This window comes from Chrysemys picta, chromosome 1 (assembly GCF_011386835.1).
Source record: "Chrysemys picta bellii isolate R12L10 chromosome 1, ASM1138683v2, whole genome shotgun sequence".
Classification (NCBI taxonomy): Eukaryota; Metazoa; Chordata; order Testudines; family Emydidae; genus Chrysemys; species Chrysemys picta.
The window spans coordinates 257,980,810-258,001,183 of NC_088791.1; the positions used below are offsets into that span (position 1 = coordinate 257,980,810).

General features: G+C 45.2%; 1 protein-coding gene across 1 annotated transcript; it reads right to left on the minus strand.

Moving 5' to 3' along the window:
- Positions 1–701: 701 nt before the first annotated feature.
- LOC135980820 (uncharacterized) lies at positions 702–3,225 on the minus strand. The gene is made up of 2 exons (XM_065581045.1): positions 2,246–3,225; positions 702–1,251 (listed from the first exon to the last, which is right to left on the minus strand). Exons 1-2 carry the CDS (start codon positions 2,820–2,822, stop codon positions 776–778), a joined length of 1,053 nt encoding a protein of 350 aa, XP_065437117.1. The 5' UTR covers positions 2,823–3,225; the 3' UTR covers positions 702–775.
- Between the last annotated feature and the right edge of the window lie 17,149 nt (positions 3,226–20,374).

Here is a 20,374-nt window from a genome sequence, read left to right on the forward strand (position 1 = left end):
AAAGTTCCTGAGTGAGCAGGGTAACCTGTGACTTTATAGTTTGTGTACTGAGAAGCTAAACCTGCCCCCATTTCTTTACCCAGGTAATGTTGACTATCCTATCCAGTTACATACCCCCTTCACCCCCCTTCCAACACACGTGTCGAAATAAAAATAGTTCTACTTTGTTAAAGCACACCGTTTTCTTTAATACTGTTTTCGCGGGAATTTTTTAAAACTGGGACGCAGACTGTGGTGCGGAGTGGGTGTAGTGTTGTGACGCGAATGCAGCTTCTAAACTCAAGGATTGACAGGCTCTGCTGCGGTGGGATGCTTGTTTCAACGGAGCCTGTCAACCCTCCTGACTGTGTGTATGGGGGGTCTATTTGACTTTGTGGCAGGGGGAGGACGGTTACAGATCCCATGCTGTGTGGCTCTGTGATCCTGCCTAAGGACCGGCGCTTAAGATCTGTAACTGCCCTCCCCCGCCACAAAGTCACAGAGCAACCCACCCCCCCCCAACATTACATCAAAACAACCTCCCAGACTAACCGGGGTAACTAGTCACTGCATCACTGCACTGTGTATGTGCCCTGCTGCTGTGCCTGCCCCCGACTATGTACCCTGCCAAAGGAGACTGTCCTGTCCAATTACCAACCCCCTTTCCCCTCCTCCTCCAAAAGAACATGATTGAAACAGTAGTTAACAGAAACAAATTTTTTATTATCAACTACACATGGCATTGGGAGGTGAAACTTGGACGTGGGCTTCTGTCAGGCGGGAAGGAAAGAACTTTTCAAATTTTGGGAAATGAGAGCCTTCTGCTACTAGAGCTCTCTGCAGGGGTGGAGTGAGAGTTAGCAGGGACTCTGCCGCCTCTCCTTCTTTGCACTTTGGGTGAGGTGGGTATGGGACTTGGTGGCGGGGGAGGGCGGTTAGAGATGGACTGCAGCGGGGCTCTGTCCTCCTGCCTCCGTTCCTGCAGAACATCCACAAGGCGCCGGAGCGTGTCCATTTGCTCCCTCAGTAGTCCAAGCAGCGTTTGAGTCGCCTGCTGGTCTTCCTGCCGCCACCTCTCCTCCCGATCCATGTTGGCTTGGTGCATTCGGGTCAAGTTCTCCCGCCACTGGGTCTGCTGTGCTGCCTGGGCTTGGGAACAGGCCATAAGCTCAGAGAACATGTCCTCCCGTGTCCTCTTCTTCCTACGCCTAATCCGCGCTAGCCTCTGGGAGTGTGATTCCAGGCTAGGTTGTGAGACAGTCGCAGACGGGGCTGTGGAAATGGGAAAAAGGGAGTGAATTCCTAAGAAAGATAAATGTAGTTGTGAACAAAGAACATAGTCTTTCTCTGTGAACAAGACCATGCACAGCACCTTTCACATGCGCACTCAGCACAAGGTCGAATTCTCGGCCTTCGCATTCAGTGCCTGGGGTCTTGAACAGCACATTTGAGAAGCGAGGCAGCACAACGGAATTTCTGTTGCAGGCAGACATGGTAAGCCGTACACTTGTGGCAGTTTAAAACTTTTATATTACCACTGGCCTCATTTCACATTTAAATCAATGTCAGTCCCTGCTGCCAGCAATCCGGCAAGCGGGAACTCTGCCCCTGTCCCACCCCCTCGCGGCTGTCCCCGGGAACGATCCCTTTCGGCTGCCCCTCTCCCGCCTCCACCGCGTGGCTGCAAACCAGCGGTTACAGTTCTGTAAAGGAACGGGAAAGCAGTCCCAACACTAACATTCCCCTACCTAATTAAAAGCAGGTCACCATGGCCGACATCACCCTGATGAGGATCTCCGAGAGCGACAAAGAGAAAATGCTCCGGGAAAGCCTCCAAAGACCAGGGCCGTATGCCGCCCTGCTGTGCAGAGCAATGATCCCGGAGTACTTGATAATCTCGTGGCGCGGCAACGTGTCGTACTTCGGAGGACCCAATAAGGCCGCTCTCCCCAAGAACCTCATGCAACGGCTTTCAAGTTACCTCCAGGAGAGCTTCATCGAGATGTCCCAGGAGGATTACTGCTCTATCCCCGGACACATAGACCGCATTTTACTGTAGCTGCAGTAGCAGGGAATAAACAGTAGAGCAGCTTGTGCAGGACAATCACTGAAAACCGGACATTGCTAGATTTCTTTTCAAAACTTGCACTGCCCCTTACTAAACCGTTAAGCGCCTAGGGCACACTAATCATGAACAACCCATTCTTTTAATTGTTAATATTCCTGTTTTGTTAAAAATAAATGTTTAGATGTTTACAACACTTACTGGCTGATCCTTCACCAGATTCTGTGTCCGGGGTAACGGCTGGGGACGCTTCGTAGGGGATCTCTGTAAGGGTGATGAAGAGATCCTGGCTGTCGGGGAAATCAGCGTTGTGAGAGCTGCCGACTGCCTCGCCCTCCTCATCTCCTTCCTCATCTTCCCCGTCCCCTAACATGTCCGAGGAACCGGCCGTGGACAGTATCCCATCCTCAGAGTCCACGGTCACTGGTGGGGTAGTGGTGGCGGCCGCACCGAGGATGGAATGCAGTGCCTCGTAGAAACGGGATGTCTGGGGATGGGATCCGGAGCGTCCGTTTGCCTCTTTGGTCTTCTGGTAGCCTTGTCTCAGCTCCTTGATTTTCACGCGGCACTGTGTTGCATCCCGGCTGTATCCTCTCTCTGCCATGTCTTTAGAGATCTTCTCGTAGATCTTTGCATTCCTTCTTTTGGATCGCAGCTCGGGAAGCACGGACTCATCGCCCCACACAGCGATGAGATCCAAGACTTCACGATCAGTCCATGCTGGGGCTCTCTTTCTATTCACAGACTGCACGGCCATCACTGCTGGAGAGCTCTGCATCGTTGCCAGTGCTGCTGTGCTCGCCACGATGTCCAGACAGGAAATGAGATTCAAACTGGCCAGACAGGAAAAGGAATTCAAATTCAAATTTTCCCGGGGCTTTTCCTGTGTGGCTGGTCAGAGCATCCGAGCTCGCACTGCTGTCCAGAGCGTCAACAGAGTGGTGCACTGTGGGATAGCTCCCGGAGCTATTAGCGTCGATTTCCATCCACACCTAGCCTAATTCGACATGGCCATGTCGAATTTAGCGCTACTCCCCTCGTCGGGGAGGAGTACAGAAGTCGAATTAAAGAGACCTCTATGTCGAACTAAATAGCATCGCAGTGTGGACGGGTGCAGGGTTAATTCGATGTAACGGCGCTAACTTCGACATAAACGCCTAGTGTAGACCAGGCCTCAGTTGTTACAGTGCTGAAAAGTACTTCTGTTTCATGAGGAAGTGCAGAAAAATAGTTAAAAGAACATCTCATGAATATCATGAGTCTGGCTTCTTAATTGCAAGTGTCAAATTTTACTCAAAGTGTGTTTACAAAAACAACATTTCTCCATCAAATAGCTCAAACTTCTGATCACAATAAAGCATACTTTGCACCAGGCATAATTCTCTAACATATCTTTGTGTGCTTGACAGGTTTGTGGCAATACAACGACCTGATAATCAAGGGCTCCACTGGACAGCAGCACAATCATAGGAGAGTTTCCAGAACTTTTCTGGTCTGTCCAAAAAAAAAAAAATGAATTAACCTCTCAAAAACCATTCACACTTCAGCCTATGCCTCTGAGTTACAGTAGTTGCAAACATTAAAAAAATAGATTGAAAACATCCCCACCTACTGGCAAAGAATCTGAACACAGCAAGAATGGCTTCAAATCTTCCTGGGTCCAAAAACAGCCTTTCTGCCAAACCGTTTCTATTCATAATAAAGAAACCATTCTGAGAAAATTGGAACTAACTTAAATATAGTTTATAAATCAGAATAGTTAAGTCTGATTAAAAAAAATGGTCAAAGTACAGTAGAACCTCAGAGTTACAAGCATGGAGGTTGTTTGTAACTCTGAACATTATGGCTGTGCTTTCAAAAGTTTATAACTGAACATTGACTAACTACAGCTTTGAAACATTACTATGCAGAAGAAAAATGCTGCTTTTAATCGTCTTAATTTAAATGAAACAAACACAGAAAAAGTTTCCTTATCTTGGTAAATCTTTTTTTAAATTCCCCCTTCCTTTATTAGTAGCTTATGTTTAACACAGTACTGTATTTACTTTTTGTTTGTTTGTTTCTGCTGCTGCCTGATTGCGTACTTCCTGTTAAAAATGAGGTGTGTGGTTGACCAATCAGTTCATAACTCTGGTGTTTGTAATGCTGAGGTTTTACTGTAGTTACTTCCTGTTTCCAAATTATATTTTTCACCTAAATAAGGTTCCTTGCAAAAATCAATGGTTGAATCCAAGGAGTTTACTCTGATGTTTCCAGAACCCCTCTGTAATGAGAGACCTGTACAGTTGCCAAATATTTCTTTTCTCATAATACAGTACCCCTTTCAGTCAGGAGTTTGATATTAACTAGTCTTTACAAAAAGAATCATCCTTTGACTGGTTAAATGGAAAGAGAAGAATTGCCAAATTAACATACTTCCCAGAAATGCTCCTCAACTTCTTTATTAACATTGTCATTGTAATACATTTTAAATGTCAGAGTGCTCCTCCTATAGTGAATATTTAATATTTAAGTGGAGTCTTCCACAAATTATCAGTGTGTAGTTGAGTGAATAGAATCATAGAATCATAGAATATCAGAGTTGGAAGGGACCTCAAGAGGTCATCTAGTCCAACCCCCTGCTCAAAGCAGGACCAATTCCCAGCTAAATCATCCCAGCCAGGGCTTTGTCAAGCCGGGCCTTAAAAACCTCCAAGGAAGGAGACTCCACCACCTCCCTAGGTAACGCATTCTAGTGTTTCACCACCCTCCTAGTGAAATAGTTTTTCCTGATATCCAACCTGGACCTCCCCCACTGCAACTTGAGACCATTGCTCCTTGTTCTGTCATCTGCCACCACTGAGAACAGCCAAGCTCCATCCTCTTTGGAACCCCCCTTCAGGTAGTTGAAGGCTGCTATCAAATCCCCCCTCATTCGTCTCTTCTGGAGACTAAACAATCCCAGTTCCCTCAGCCTCTCCTCATAAGTCATGTGCTCCAGGCCCCTAATCATTTTTGTTGCCCTCCGCTGGACTCTTTCCAATTTTTCCACATCCTTCTTGTAGTGTGGGGCCCAAAACTGGACACAGTATTCCAGATGAGGCCTCACCAATGTCGAATAAAGGGGAACGATCATGTTCCTCAATCTGCTGGCAATGCCCCTACTTATACAGCCCAAAATGCCGTTAGCCTTCTTGGCAACAAGAGCACACTGTTGACTCATATCCAGCTTCTCGTCCACTGTGACCCCTAGGTCCTTTTCTGCAGAACTGCTACCTAGCCATTCGGTCCCTAGTCTGTAGCAGTGCATGGGATTCTTCCGTCCTAAGTGCAGGACTCTGCACTTGTCCTTGTTGAACCTCATCAGGTTTTTTTCAGCCCAATCCTCTAATTTGTCTAGGTCCCTCTGTATCTGATCCCTACCCTCTAGTGTATCTACCATGCCTCCTAGTTTAGTGTCATCTGCAAACTTGCTGAGAGTGCAGTCCACACCATCCTCCAGATCATTAATAAAGATATTAAACAAAACTGGCCCCAGGACCGACCCTTGGAGCACTCCGCTTGAAACCGGCTGCCAACTAGACATGGAGCCATTGATCACTACCCGTTGAGCCCGATGATCTAGCCAGCTTTCTATCCACCTTACAGTCCATTCATCCAGCCCATACTTCTTTAACTTGGCGGCAAGAATACTGTGGGAGACCGTATCAAAAGCTTTGCTAAAGTCAAGGAATAACACATCCACTGCTTTCCCCTCATCCACAGAGCCAGTTATCTCATCATAGAAGGCAATTAGGTTAGTCAGGCACGACTTCCCCTTCGTGAATCCATGCTGACTGTTCCTGATCACTTTCCTCTCCTCTAAATGTTTCATAATTGATTCCTTGAGGACCTGCTCCATGATTTTTCCAGGGACTGAGGTGAGGCTGACTGGCCTGTAGTTCCCCGGATCCTCCTTCTTCCCTTTTTTAAAGATGGACACTACATTAGCCTTTTTCCAGTCATCTGGGACCTCCCCTGATCACCATGAGTTTTCAAAAATAATGGCTAATGGCTCTGCAATCTCACCCGCCAATTCCTTTAGCACCCTCGGATGCAGCGCATCCGGCCCCATGGACTTGTGCACGTCCAGTTTTTCTAAATAGTCCCGAACCACTTCTTTCTCCACAGAGGGTTGGTCACCTTCTCCCCATGCTGTACTGCCCAGTGCAGCAATCTGGGAGCTGACCTTGTGCGTGAAGACAGAGGCAAAAAAGGAGTGAAGGAGGAAGGAAGGAGCTGGAAGCAAAGGGATCTAATTCGGCAATATCTCATTTTGTGCTTAATGTTCAAGTGATGATCCTATTGCACATTTTCTTTATTCTAGCCGGCTTTTGAAATCTCCAGCCCTTTATAGAAACTGATATTACAGAAAGCTGGAGTCTTTTCTTATTAGTACTTTGCCATGAACACAAAGAGGGAGCATCCTGAGTCATGAAGAGGAAGCACCGCGACTCTCATTTCCACATAAGAAAGGTCTATTGGACAATGAATCAGAAACAGTCTTTATGTTCTGACCAACAGTGACATCTACTGTTGTGTTCATAGCTTACACTTAAAAGTACAAATGTCCAACTGAGGGCACCCTGACTTTCAGAGTTTATGAAGTCATGTATACAGGTTTCAAATTTAGTGACAAGTGATCTAACATCCTTTTTAATGGGCAGTGCAAAGCTGTTGGCTGGGTTCAGAGTTCTAGTTTTTCCAACCCACTCTTTTTAGCATTAAATTAATATTTAATTGATTTAATTTTTCTTCCTTTTTACTAACATTTAATTTATGTATTGGCCAAAAACAGAAAGACAAGACAGCTGATCATTAAGAATTCTTAGTTTCTCAAAATTCTTGAATGACCAAGAACAACAGAATATAATGGACCAGATCCTGAGCTGTGGCTGAGGAACAGTTGGGGCAATTCAAGAGGGGGACATGCAAAGGTGTTGTTAAACCACCTTTCCACAGTTTGATCCTGGGGCTTTCCTAGTGCCTGGCCAGGAACTCGTGTAAATTAAGGCAGCCTGAAGGCAGTTTCTGGTCCCAAGGGTCTGCTCCAGCACCCAGGGATCACCAGGGCATAGGGGAGTTCTAACCAAGAGCCCTTGAGAGAATCAAAGGCTAGTGCTAGCTGGTCAGGCTTTTAGGTTGACTAGCAGGTATCTTACCCAGGTCCCCAAAAGGTTCTGGACCTACATTGCTTATTGAAAGAAATGTGACTCGGTATCTTTTAATAAATGTATTAAAACACTTAAATCAAAAAAATAAAATCAAGAAAATGTATCACAAAAGCTAAACTAAACTAAGACTAAAGCAACACAACAATACAATCAGAAACAAATCAAACAAGTTAGACTCAGAATTGAATTGTAATTAAATAATCAAATTAGTTAAATCATAACCAATCCTTATAAATTTTAAGGAGTCTAAGGAAATGTTGGGTTTTGAATCCCAAATAAAGAATGTTAGCCATTCAAATTATATATCTGATTGACTTTGGTATCTTAATTCTGAAACCAAATTATCATCTAACGTCTGGACCACAGTGTCAGAGCCTATTATAAATCTTTCTCCTTTGACTTCAGTTCTTGTGTGGTGGCTAACCATTTCCTGTCTCCCCACCAATACAGACTTTACCAGAACACACTCACTAAGCAGAAGTTTGATAACTCTTCTTTATAAGAAATTACAGTTCACATTCAGCCTCAGATCTCTCAGACCTTTTCCAGACCTGAAGAAGAGCTCTGCGTAGCTCAAAAGCTTGTCTCTTTCACCAGCAGAAGATAGTCCAGTAAAAGATATTACCTCATCCACATTGTCCCTCATATATCCTGGAACCGACATGGCTGCAACAACACTGCAAACAACCAAATCTCTCAGGACTTTTGAGCACAGAACACACTCTAATGAGCAATTTTATGAGACAATATTTAGAGCTGTATAAAACTGAGCAACATTTCTTTCATGTGCCTTCCTCAGGTGGACTTTATGGGTTTTCATACACACGTACACAGTTTCATTTTCACACCTTATAAATAGACATGGGGAAAAAAGGAACTTGGACATCTCCCAGCTAATAAAAATAGAAAAAGGAAAAATCAGACACATAAGATAATATGGGGTTCATGAGCTCTTCAGCTCTCACTGTCTTCTGGACTCTCAGAGAGTAGGGGCTGGAAGTGGAGTGAAGGAGCCAGTTGGTAAGTACATCTTGCTAGCAGGCCTCCTTTTGGGTGCAGGGAGAGAATGGCCAAAGGCTGGAGTGGCCTGTTTGTCAGGACTGTGACTTCCTCTCCCCACTGTGATCAGTCTTGAGGATTCTGGAAAGCCAGTCTTCCCTCAGGTGGCTTGTTTGACCCATAAGGCCAGGCTATTTGGCCTCACCCTTGATTCTTATGGTTTGCAGATTTTCTCATGGCTTATGCAGTGGCCATTGTGAGCAATGCACTGTCAGACATGTCTAGTGCTGCCTGTAGAGAAGTGCAGCAATCAATTGTTGTCCCTTTGCCACTATGGATTTCAACTACTCCTGGTGCTTCTTGGGCAGTTTGTCTATGAATTGAGACAATCTGTCTCAGTTTAAAAAAATCTAAGGGAGGGCCAGTTCTGTCCATACCATCTTTGTATACAGGAGGTCAATACAGAGGACACCTCTTTAACCCAGCATACTAGTGACCCCAGTGCTGGTGGTTTGGCTATCATCACCCTCAATTTTTTCACCCAGGCCTTCTGATATGTCACTCAAAATCATATAAGGTTTCAGTGGCAAGAAAATTGGTACTGAGGCCGCGGGGTACCATGAAGACAGTTAATTCCAAGGTGAAAAGGTACTGGGTCCACAATAACAGAGGCATTTGGTGCTGAGACTCCAGATACTGAGGCATTTGGTGCCAGTGTCAATGCAGAGGGATTGATACTGAGGGCAGTGTGGTCCACTGATTTAAAGGGTACTGCACATGCTGCCTCAGAAGTCGGTACCAGAACACTAGAATGGGCCTTCTCCATCTTATGGGCCTTAGACGGAGGGTGTGTGGAGTGGTCTAGGCTAACTGAAACATATATAGAGAAGTCAACAGTCATGAAAAAGAGAAACTACACTAATTATACCAAATATTATATACAAGGCAAAGTCAATTGCATATTGGACAGAGTAAGTGGACATTGCAGGAGTTGTCTTGCTGCCACAGCTGGTCAGAAGGAACTAAGGGATGGCTGGATCTGCTCTGCCCTCTGAAAGTGGTGGGAGTCAGGACACAAAGACACTTAGGGCAAAGCTACAGCCCTGATGGACACTGATGGCCAAAAGAATCAGATATTGCACACATGGGGCATCTGCACACCAGGAGTCCATGAGTGGAATCCATGTGGACAATCACGCAAAGAAATAGATATATACATATATATATATGCGCAGAGCTGGCAGCACCACCTATTGGTAAGGTTGCCTGGCACTTCCCTATTTTCAGCTGCTTATAATTTTGCCATCTTTTAATCTTATAGGCTGCAATATTCCATGCTGCATGTCTGCCTCAGGCTGAATTTTTAAGAAAGTTTCAGGAAAAATGAATTGGCCATTTCTCATGACAAGATTAGGGAAAAATACTTTGTTTTGCCCATGATCACATATTACTTTTTCCACAGGAACCCAGCCTCATTCAGTGCACAGGACAGTGTTCTGGGACTGAATCAGCACTGTGTAATGAAAGAGGCCATTGTCTGTAGGACCCCCCGGCTTCTTTTGTTGCAGATGTTGGAAGGTGTGTAGTAAATGAGGCAGGGGAGTGGAGGAAGGGAAAGCATGGTCTCAGTGTCAAGGCAATTGAATTCTGAACTGGATTCTATCCCTCTTTGCCACAAAGTTTCTGTGATTTTTTTTTTTTTTTTTTTTTTTTTTTTTTTACACACGCACATATTGGGTTCCGGGAAGTGGGCGGGCAAAGCCCGCCCACTGCTAAAGGATCCCCCCCAGCCTAAGGGGAGGACCCACAGGGCCTAAAACCCAAATGATTACGGGGGACAACTAATGTAAAAACAGGGACAGGAGTGCGGTCAAAGTTCCTGTGATACTGGGCAAGTCACTTAACCAAACTTGACATAGGTGGCCACTAACTGGTTGTTCCTCATTTTCTGGGTGCTCAACTTGAGACTCTGGGGTCTGATTTGCAATGGTGCTGAGCCCTCCACACTGCAGCTGAAGTCAATGGGCGCTGTGCTTGAATATATAAAGTCCCATATAATGCTAAGCATTATCAACATCAGGCCCTAGGCATCTCAAATTGGATATAATTAGTGAACACTTTTCTCTTTGTTTCAGTTTCCCATCTATAAAATGAGGATAATAATGTCCCCTCACCTCACAGGGGTGTTGTGAAAATAAATTCATTAATGTTTGTGAAACGCTCAGATACAACAGTAAAGAGCACCTTAGAAAAGACCAGGAGGAAATTAATAATTCTGTATTCAGAACAGGGTTTGAATAGTGAAAAATAAAATAAGACATGAAGAAGGAGTCAAAAACAAAATAGTGAATAGCTGCTCGTTTTGTGATCACTATCCAGGACGTGCACTGAATGAGGCGGGGTCCCATGGAAAAATGTACTGTCTGATCATATAATTGAAGACTATTATCACACTGCACATTCAGAAAGAGGGAGAATTAAGGTTGCACAGCCAACCTTCATTCTGCCATTTCCTAATTTTTTACTCTGCAGCCATAGCATTCTTTTAACATTGATTTTGTGTACAATATACAGACCGGATATCTCTGAACATCAAGATTTGTATATGCCTTAAATGAGCAACTCAGCGACCTATAATTGTAACCTTTGTCCTTCCTCATGCCTTCCTGTTTGTTACCCTCACTCACTGTGTCGTGTCTAAAACTAGGCTGTAAGCTCTTTAGGACAGGAACTTGTATTTTAATTTATTTGAAAAGTGCCTAGCATACTTTTGGAGCTGTGAAAATGATAAATAATAATGACGGCCCCAAAAATGTGCCTGAGGCAATCTTTAGATCTAATAATTAGAATAATTCCCCTCCTTTACACACCAGACCCACTCCTATCTGTGAGTTTGGGTTTTTTTGGTAAAACTTTAAAAATAATTCAGATATACAACAAATATGTTTCTACCTTAGACCATAACCGTGGTATATATTAAAAATCTCCCAATGTTGGTTGTGAATTGTTATTTCAGATTTTTTGTGCCTTCAACTGGCATGTGCAGGGAAGAACACTAAGTCCTGAAAGTTATGATTAAGAGAAGAACAGAAAAATTCCTCCTGTGAGATGCACAGAGAATAGGAATTCCAACCATTCCAAAAAGTCCGTAAGTAAAGAAATGGCACTTTCCTGCTGAAGTGAAGTTCCTGAATGTCTAAGGATCAAATTCTAATACGAATGCCTAGCCTGAGTAAACTGGGCTATGTTCTAGGCAGATATGCATGTAACTGTGCGGGACTCACCCTGCGGTGCCTCCTGCTGGTACCTACTGCGAATTAGCTCATCAGCCTCTGGAGCACCCTCTGCAGGCTGGTGTCCCACTTTTCCTGGGCCCCATGTCCCTCCCAGGCCTGGTGACCCTTGCACACCAGGGTGCTGCCCCCTGGCAGTACACCCCTCAGTCTCTGGAGTCGCCCCTCCCCAGGGAACCCCCACCCCTTATCCCCACCTCGCCTCAGTCTTTGGCTACTGCCCAGTCTCCATCTAGCCCCCGTTCACTGGGGCAGACTGCAGTATAAATGCCACTCATCATAGGCAAGGTGGGTTTGGACCTGCTGCTTCTGCCTACCCCTTTGGGCTTCCCCCTGTAACCACAGTACCTATTTGGCCTTCCACTAGGCTGCAGCCTGGGGGTTTCCAGGCCAGAGCTCCCCAGCTCCTTGGGCCTTCCCCCAGCCCTGCTCCAGCTCCAGCTCCAGCTCAGGTACCTTGGTACACTCCCAGCAGTCAGGTCCCTCCTTCTCAAAGGTTAGAGAGAGAGACTATTTGTGCTCCTGGCCCACTGCCCTCTTATAAGGGCCAGCTGAGCCCTGATTGGGGCGTGGCCACAGCTGAGCCTGCTTCCCCCAATCAGCCCGCTTGCTCCCAGCCACCACCCTCTCGTGGGCTGTTTTAAGTCCTTTAAGGCCGGAGCAGATGACTACCCCACTACAATGCACTATCCGGGAATTCTTCTGGTCCCCACGCAAGGGTGTTGGTGCTGAGCTGTTCCATGAAAACTTATTGGCTAAAATCACCCTCAATGCCCCTTACAAGAGCCATGAAGTGAAGGACTGGAGAGTTACATGCCACTTGTTCCTATGGTTCTTCTCTGCCCATTTCACAACTCAGCACTGCCCCACCTCCATCTACCCCCTGTAAACACTGACCAGAGCCTCCCTGGAACAGGGCACCGTACAACGCAAGATGGCATGTACCCTGACTCCAGTATGGCCTATCTATATCTGTTTCCTTTACCCTTGCACAGGGGAACCACACCTCTGGCTGAGTGTGGCTGAGGAGGAGGGGCAAGATTTTTCCCCACAGAGAACTGGAAATCTAAATAAGTTATATCAAAGGTTCAATAAAAGGAAAAGGGGTGGGGAAATGCAAAACTACTTTAAGAGCAGAGATGAGTCACAGAAAGAGCTATGTAAGTGATACACACCCTTGAAAGAATGTGCACCAAGAAAGATAAGAAAAATACTAGTAGGTGTGTAGTAGAAACAGGGAAAGAGAGGCGTTTTCTCTAAACACCACTAAGGACAGGTTTAAAAAGAATCTTCAAGGTCAAAATTAAAACAGAAAATCAAATGAGAAGCATGAACATCTAAATTAATGGATACAGGGAATCAACTCCCAAAGATAGTATGTAGCCCCATCATGAATGGCTTGTAGCTTACCTTGACAGATATACAAGGGGATTGTTTCTATGTCTACACTGGCAACTGAACGACAAAATGTTTGTCTTTCAGAGGTGTTAACCCCCCCCCTTTCCCCGAAAGACAAAAGTTTTGTCAACAACAAGCACCTGTGTGAACAGCACTTTGTTGGCAGGAGCTCTCTCCTGCTGACAAAGCTCACACTGCTCATTGAGGGTGGAAGTTTTTTGTCAGCAGGAGAGCCAACAAGCAGCAGCTACACTGTGCGCCTTTTAACGGCATGGCTGTAGCGACACAGCCATGTCACTAAAAGCTGCGTAGTGTAGACACAGCCTTACTCTTTGGCAACAGTTGTTAGATTTCCAGCTTGCCGTGACAATAAGGTCTCATTGAATTTGAAGTGTCTAGTGTTTCAAATAAGATCTACAAAAGGGTGATCCAGAAATGCACCAATTACAGGTGGAGGTTTCCCCTACCTCCCCCGCAGACCAAGAGGGAGTGCACAGATGTTAGAAGAGTAGAAGAGGTCAAGAATGACAACTTCCAGATAGATGTGAGGAAAGGGTCCTGAAGACCATTAGATTGTGAGGTTATTATTTTTGGACTTTTCTCTTTACCCCAGCATGCAAATGGACTGAGTAATGACTCAGCTGGAGGGCTAGGCCATGGAAAATGCAAGATCGCTGTGGAACCAGAATGACTAAAGAGAGCACTAAACTGAAAAAAAACAAACAAAACTGTAACACCACACCTGGACACATGCTAATGCTCAGGCAGCGAGAGACTCACCACAGAATTAGACCTAGCAAGGAACGTATGCAATAAAAAGAGGTTCTATAAATACATTAGGAGCAAGAGAAATACAAAAGAAAGAGTAGGCCCACTACTTAGCAAGGAAGGAGCGCTAATAACAGATGACATAAAGAAGGTTGAGGATTTTAATATCTATTTTGCTCCAGTCTTCACTAAATAAGTAAATTGTGAACAGCTACTCCATACAATTAATATTAACAACAGTGGGGAAGGAATGCAAGCCAAAATAGGGAAAGAACAGGTTAAAGAATATTTGGATAAATTACATATATTCAAGTTGGCAGAGCCTGATGAAATTCACCCTAGGATACCAGCTGAAACAATATTGGAACCTTTGACAATTATCTTTGAGAACTCATGAAGGATGGATGAGGTCCCAGAGGACTGCAGAAGGCCAAACATAGCAATGGGAGTCCCATTTTTTAAAAATAATCTATTTTCTTTATTGGGAATTTTTTGTTAATTTGTTTTATCCATTTTCCTACCCAGAGACAGACAGAGCTGTCCCTAGGGGATTGTGAATCGGGGCAACTGCTCCAGGCCCCCCACTTTGGGGGGCCCCACAGGCCAGCACGATTGGCCGGCGCCGCATGGGCAACAGGTGAACCGCTGGCTGGGGGGAGGCTATCCCCAGCCCCGCCCCTTCCACCCGAGGGAGAGTGTGCCCGCCACTGGGAGGGAGCGGTAGCGCCGCTGCAGCCTCCCCAGTCCCGGGAAGGTGGGCAGCATATCCCCAGCCCCCTGGAGCCCAGCGATGACGCCGAAATGGGGTCTTGGAGTGGCGGAGTGTGGGCAGGGCCATGCCTGGCTGTTTGAGGAGGCACTGCCTCCCCCAGCCTCCCCTACCTGCCCCCAGCGCAGTCGGTCCTGGAAGTGATGTCACTTCCACCCTGGCCCCCTGGCAAAGCAAGCCCACCCTGCACTCTCTCCTCAGCAGCTGCTCCTGGCCTGCACGGCACACACACACATTTAGCCAGGACTCCCATCTGTCATCATGACAGAGGGGTGTCTGGGTGATACCTGAACAGTGCTGAAACCCTGTACTCTGGGTCACAATGCCCAGGGCAGGGATCTGGGCCCAGCCCTGCAAGACAGGAGCCACACAAGCTGCTGCTGCAGTGTACGTTTTTGTTTTGTCATTTTAATCATTGTTTGTTGTTTTTATTTCGCATTTCCAAAAAGTTCAGGGCTCTAAATATTTTAAGGAATGACGTGGATAATGGAGTGGAAAGTATGCTTATTAAATTTGCAGATGGCTTCAAGCCAAGAGTAGTTGCTGGCACTTTGGAGGAGAGGATTAGAATTAAAAATGACCTTGACAAATTGGAGAACTGGTCTGAAATTAACAAGATGAATTTAATAAAGACAACTACAATGTATCGCACTTAGGAAAAAAAAATCAAATGTACAAACCCAAAATGGGGAATAACTGGCTAGGCAGCACTTCAAAAAAGGATCTGGAGTGGGTTATAGTGGATCACAAATTGAACATAAGCCAACAATGTGATGCAGTTGTGAAAGGGTGCATTAAAAGGAGCGTCATATGTAAGACATGAGAGGTAATTGCCACACTCTACTTGACACTGTTGAGACTTCAGCCAGAATACTGTGTCCAGTATTGGGCACCACACTTTAGGAAAGACCTGGACAAATTGGAGAGATTTCAGAGGAAAGCAACAAAAATGATAAAAGGTTTAGAAAACCTGAGCTATGAGGAAAAATGGGCATATTTAGTCTTGAGAGAAGAAGGCTGAGGGGGAAACCTGATAATCTTCAAATGATCTGATAAGAGTCCTCAAATATGTTAAGGGCTGTTATAGAGTATGGTGGTCAATTGTTCTCCAGATCCACTGAAGGTAGAACAAGCAGTTATCAATTTAATCTCCAGCCAGGCTAGATATTAGGAAAATCTTTCTAAGGATAGTTAAGTACTGGAATACATTACCAAGGAAGATTGTGGAATCTCTGTCATCAGAGATTATTAAGAACAGGTAGGACAAACACCTGTCAGGGATGGTCTAGGTTTACTTGGTCTTGCTTCAGCGCAGGGGGCTAGGTGACTTCTCAAGGTTCCTTACCACCCTAATTCTCTATGATTCTAAGACCTGGTCTATACTACACAGTTATGTTGATGTAAAACAGTTTACGTCGACCTAATTATGTCAGCGTACATACCACAGCCTTATCCCACCAATGTAAGTGCCCTACCACACCAACAGCATAGCGCTTATGTCAGTGTAGTTAGAGCAACACAGTGTCTGTGTAGACACTGAGCTACTTACATTGGCTCTTGGCAGACTTGTCAATTTCAGGACTCCATATTGGAGCCGTGACATTGAGAAAAAAGCCAGGAAGCTAGAGCCTGGCTGCCTGCAGTTGCTCCTGGCTCCCTGCTCCCAGCGGGCCGTGTCTGTCCAGCTCCCCACTCAGGGAGCTGAGAAGCCCAGGTGGCTGCCCCCTGCTGGGAGGTGAGAAGCCCAAAGGGCAGCCCAGAGAGAGCTGCACGGAGCAGAGAGCCCTGGCTCTCAATCCCACCCACGCCACTGCCCCTCTTCAGTCAGTGGAAGCGCTCCTAGTGAAGCTGCGCACCATCAACAGAAGGAAGGTAGTGTGGACATAGGTTGTCTTAAGTCTGTAGTGTAGACATGCCCTAAGTGTAGAAACTTAATGGTGTAACAAGAGAGAGCGAGGGAGGAACAATTAAGATAGTTGGGACACATACAGTCAATGAAGATACAGGGGGAGATTTTCAAATGCATAATGTGCAGTTAGGATCCCAACTACCACTGACCTCTGATGCCAACTAGGTGCCTATCTGCCCTTTGTGCCTTTGAAAATCTCCACCTCAGTCAATATCTGCCCTGGCAAAAACAGGAAAGTTAGTCTCATTGAAAGCTTTATTTATGAGATCAAGTGAACCATTTCAGTCAGCATCCCTCCAAGATGAGCACTGATGCACCAAGAAATAGGTTAAAGAGAAAATAGTGCAATACTAATACTTCAGCAAATGGCAGGATGGACCAAGTAGGCTTCGTTCTACATACAAAATACATGCAAAAGTTCAGCTAATTCTGGGCAAGAAAAATCAGAGCAGGTTTGTGACTCTGGTAAACCAAGTGCCAGCTCTGTCCAAGGCCATAGACTTTAGCTAAGAACTGACAAACTCAAAGCTAAAAAACAAACTAGCTCAACTGTATGTTAGTTTTGTTAAAAATGGATATTAGTTTTATAAGAATGTATTTAGTGTTTAGACTATGAAATGCTTGTAAATGGCTGCATGCATTAATCTCGCTTGTAATGTCTGTATTCCATGCCATAAGGAAATATGCAAATTTTGCTTTTTAACTTTGAAAATGTTTGCTCTGAATTTGTGAACCCAGGCACAGGAATCGTTTCCACTCCGCATCCTGTATGTCCATTCAGGAGGCCTACCAAGATTAAATGGGCCATGAAGGAATATCACGATACAAAGGATTCGTGAATGGCTCTATCACACCTTGGAAATGCTATGTGCAAGGAAGCTCGTGTCATGGAATGGAAAGTCAAATGTAAAAGATAAAACAGGGTCACAAGAAAATTTTTCTTCTCTTTGCTGTTTGAACTCTCATAGGGCCAGAGACACTAAATGAAAGCAGAGATCCCCAGGGTCAACCTGGGTCCACCCTGAAAGACAGTTTGAATGGACACACTACTACATCTCTGTGACCTTTAGGAATCATAGATGGTAACTCATTTGAGTGTACATGTCTGCTTGCTTTAACCTTTACATAACTCTCATTTCTTTTTCCTAGTTAATAAACCTTTTGTTAGTTTATCCCAGTATTGACTGCAGGTGTTATATTTGGTGTAAGATCTAGGGCAGTGGTCCCAAACCTTTTTCGTCTGGCGGGCACCAGACGACGAGCTACGGAGGACTGTGGCGGCAGACGAGCATGCGCCGAAATGCCACCGACAAGCGGCGATGTCAATAGGCGTCACCGCTGAAATGCCGCCGAGAAGCAGCGTCATCCAGAGGTGTCGCTGCCGAAATGCTGCCTCTGGATGACGCTGCTTCTTGGCGGCATTTTGGCAGATGCTCATCTGCTGGTCAGTACGCGGGCGCACTTAGACACCCGGTAGTCCCATGGCGCCTGCGGGCTCCGCATTGGGGACCCCTGATCTAGGGTACCAATTGATATGGGGTAAGTGACTGGATGGCAGGATAGACTAGAAAGCCGAAGGGGACTGTCTATGATTCCATGGTCAGACTAGTATAGTGATCCAGGAATTCATATTTGTTACTGAGTTGGTGAAATCTAATTATAGAACATACCACCAGTTTGGGGCATCTGCCCTACTTTTCACAGTCGGTCCTGAGGTGTGCACCATGGTCGTGAGTCACTGCAGATAGCGTGACAAGGTTATTAATGAAAGAAGCAATTTTTCAAGGAGACAAACAATTAAACTTTGTCAAGGGAGACATTATAGTGACAATATTTAATTCCCAAGAGACAAAAGATGATGACTGAATTCTTTTGTTAATTCATGGCAACAAGGGCTTTAGCAACAAGTTGAAGACAACACATAACAGTGATAATCAATCTTGAAAAGTAGTAGAGCTACTTTGTCAAAGATTGGGTCACAGCAGCATAACACTGCATGACAATATTTGCATTTGAGCACTGCTTCAGTATGTTATGTGATAACAATGGGGCATCATAACTCATTACTGGTTCTTGTTGATGTGGCATCACACTGATTTTATGGCACCTTTGACTCCATTCAGGGCAATATTTCTTCTCTCCTTCGGTCTACCTCCTTAGCCTGGGACTTCAGTCTGCTAGAACAGTAGAGACATTTCTTCTCTCTTCATCCCCACCCCCAACACTCCTGATGCCTGGGAGGGAGAGAGTGTTTCCTCTTTCTTTTGCAGCTTGAAAGTAGGTTTGATCCAAATACCACAACATAGAGGAAATAGTCCCTACACCTCTCAAACAGACCCACAGACTGTGAGAGCCACAGAAAGAGCCCCACAGAATTTTGGCTTGAGGGAGAAAGGATGGTTTTGTGGCTAACACACTGGAATAGGACTCAAGAGATCTGGGATTAATGCCTGCATGTGCCACAGCCTTCTTGTGTGATCTTGTCCAAGTCACTAATGCCACAAGAGTCAAAAGTGTCCACTGATTTTGAATGCCCCACTGGAGACACCTAGGAGCCTTACGCTGTAAACCCCAAAACTGAAGCATGCAAAATGAAAATTTAGGCCTGTCAGATTTTCTCAAAACATTTTCGTAGGGCTCCACCCCTCAGACTTCTCCCACACATGGTCTTCACCTAAACTCCCTCTTCAACTTACACAAGCTAAGCACAGTGCTATACTTGCTGCAATATGAATTATACCTTTTGGGAACAAAATACAAACATTTCTAACACATGCAATTGAATCACATTTGTTTGACAAGTGGTTTGGCTTCTCGTCTTGTTATGGTTACAGAAACGCTTTTGTTTAAATGGTAAGCAAATGATGAGATTTACCTAATACCTACCCCCTCCTCTCTGGCAGTACAAGCATCTCTGGGTCACAGACTTTAGCATGGGATAAGGGCAGTGAAAAAGCCTTATGAAAATATTGGCAGCACGCTTCTGCTCTCCTCTTCAAGGTCAAACAGCACTGATCTAGAGCAATAGAGGTAATGTCTTTGAGAGTTTTACAGAGCATACAGATACAGATGTTAGCATAGACTGTATCTAACCTTGCACGGTCAATGACTGCACTATGGAATACTGCAAAAGCTGAGAACATCCCATGTCTATTATATGGATTATTACATCACTATTATGCAGTAGTGGGTTAAATAATACAAAGAGATTTGTGAATATTTTCATAAATAAGCATGGCAATTTTGCCCGGGTGTTATTTGTCAGCTCCTACTATTTGTTGTTCCAAAGTACTTTTATGACCACCAGTTTATGAAAATATTCATGAACCCTGAAAGCTTCAAGTTCCATGTGACTTCAGTAAACAATAACAAACCACGAAAAGCTGATAGTCAAAGAGCCATAACAAGGTAGCTTGACCCTTAAGGGCAGCAGGGCCTGGAGCTTGCCAACCCTGATTACTAAAGAGGCACACCTGGGTTGGAACAAGTAATTTCCTTTAAGAGGCAGCAGGTGTCTGAAATGAAAGGGGAAGCTCAGGAACATGCAGGAATTAAGATTGGCTCCAGCCAGGAAAACCCTGATACCATGGGGTTTAGATGCCAGAGCCAGAAACCTGAGGCTTCAGTCAGATCGGGCCTGGGAGTGGCCTGCCAAAACAGGACAGGCCCCAGGCAGAAAGGGCTGGGGATAGGATGACAGGAAAAGGAAGCCAAGTCCAGAGAGCTGAGCTCCAGCCAGAAAGGGCTGGGAATGGTGGCTTTGTGTGGAGCAGACTGGGAAGAGGAACACCTCTGGGTGCAGCAGAAGAACTAGGACTGAAAATGAGTTTTTGTGTTGTGGACTTCATTCTGGGACTCTGAGAATTGTTTGAATGATTTCTGTTCTTAAACCAGCCCTGAGTGGGGGTGCTGTTAGTCACATGAAAAACTTTGTGGAGCTCTTAAGGCAAGAGGGAGCTAATAAGAGCAGGGTGCCTGCAAAGCGACCCCTGGCCATGAGGG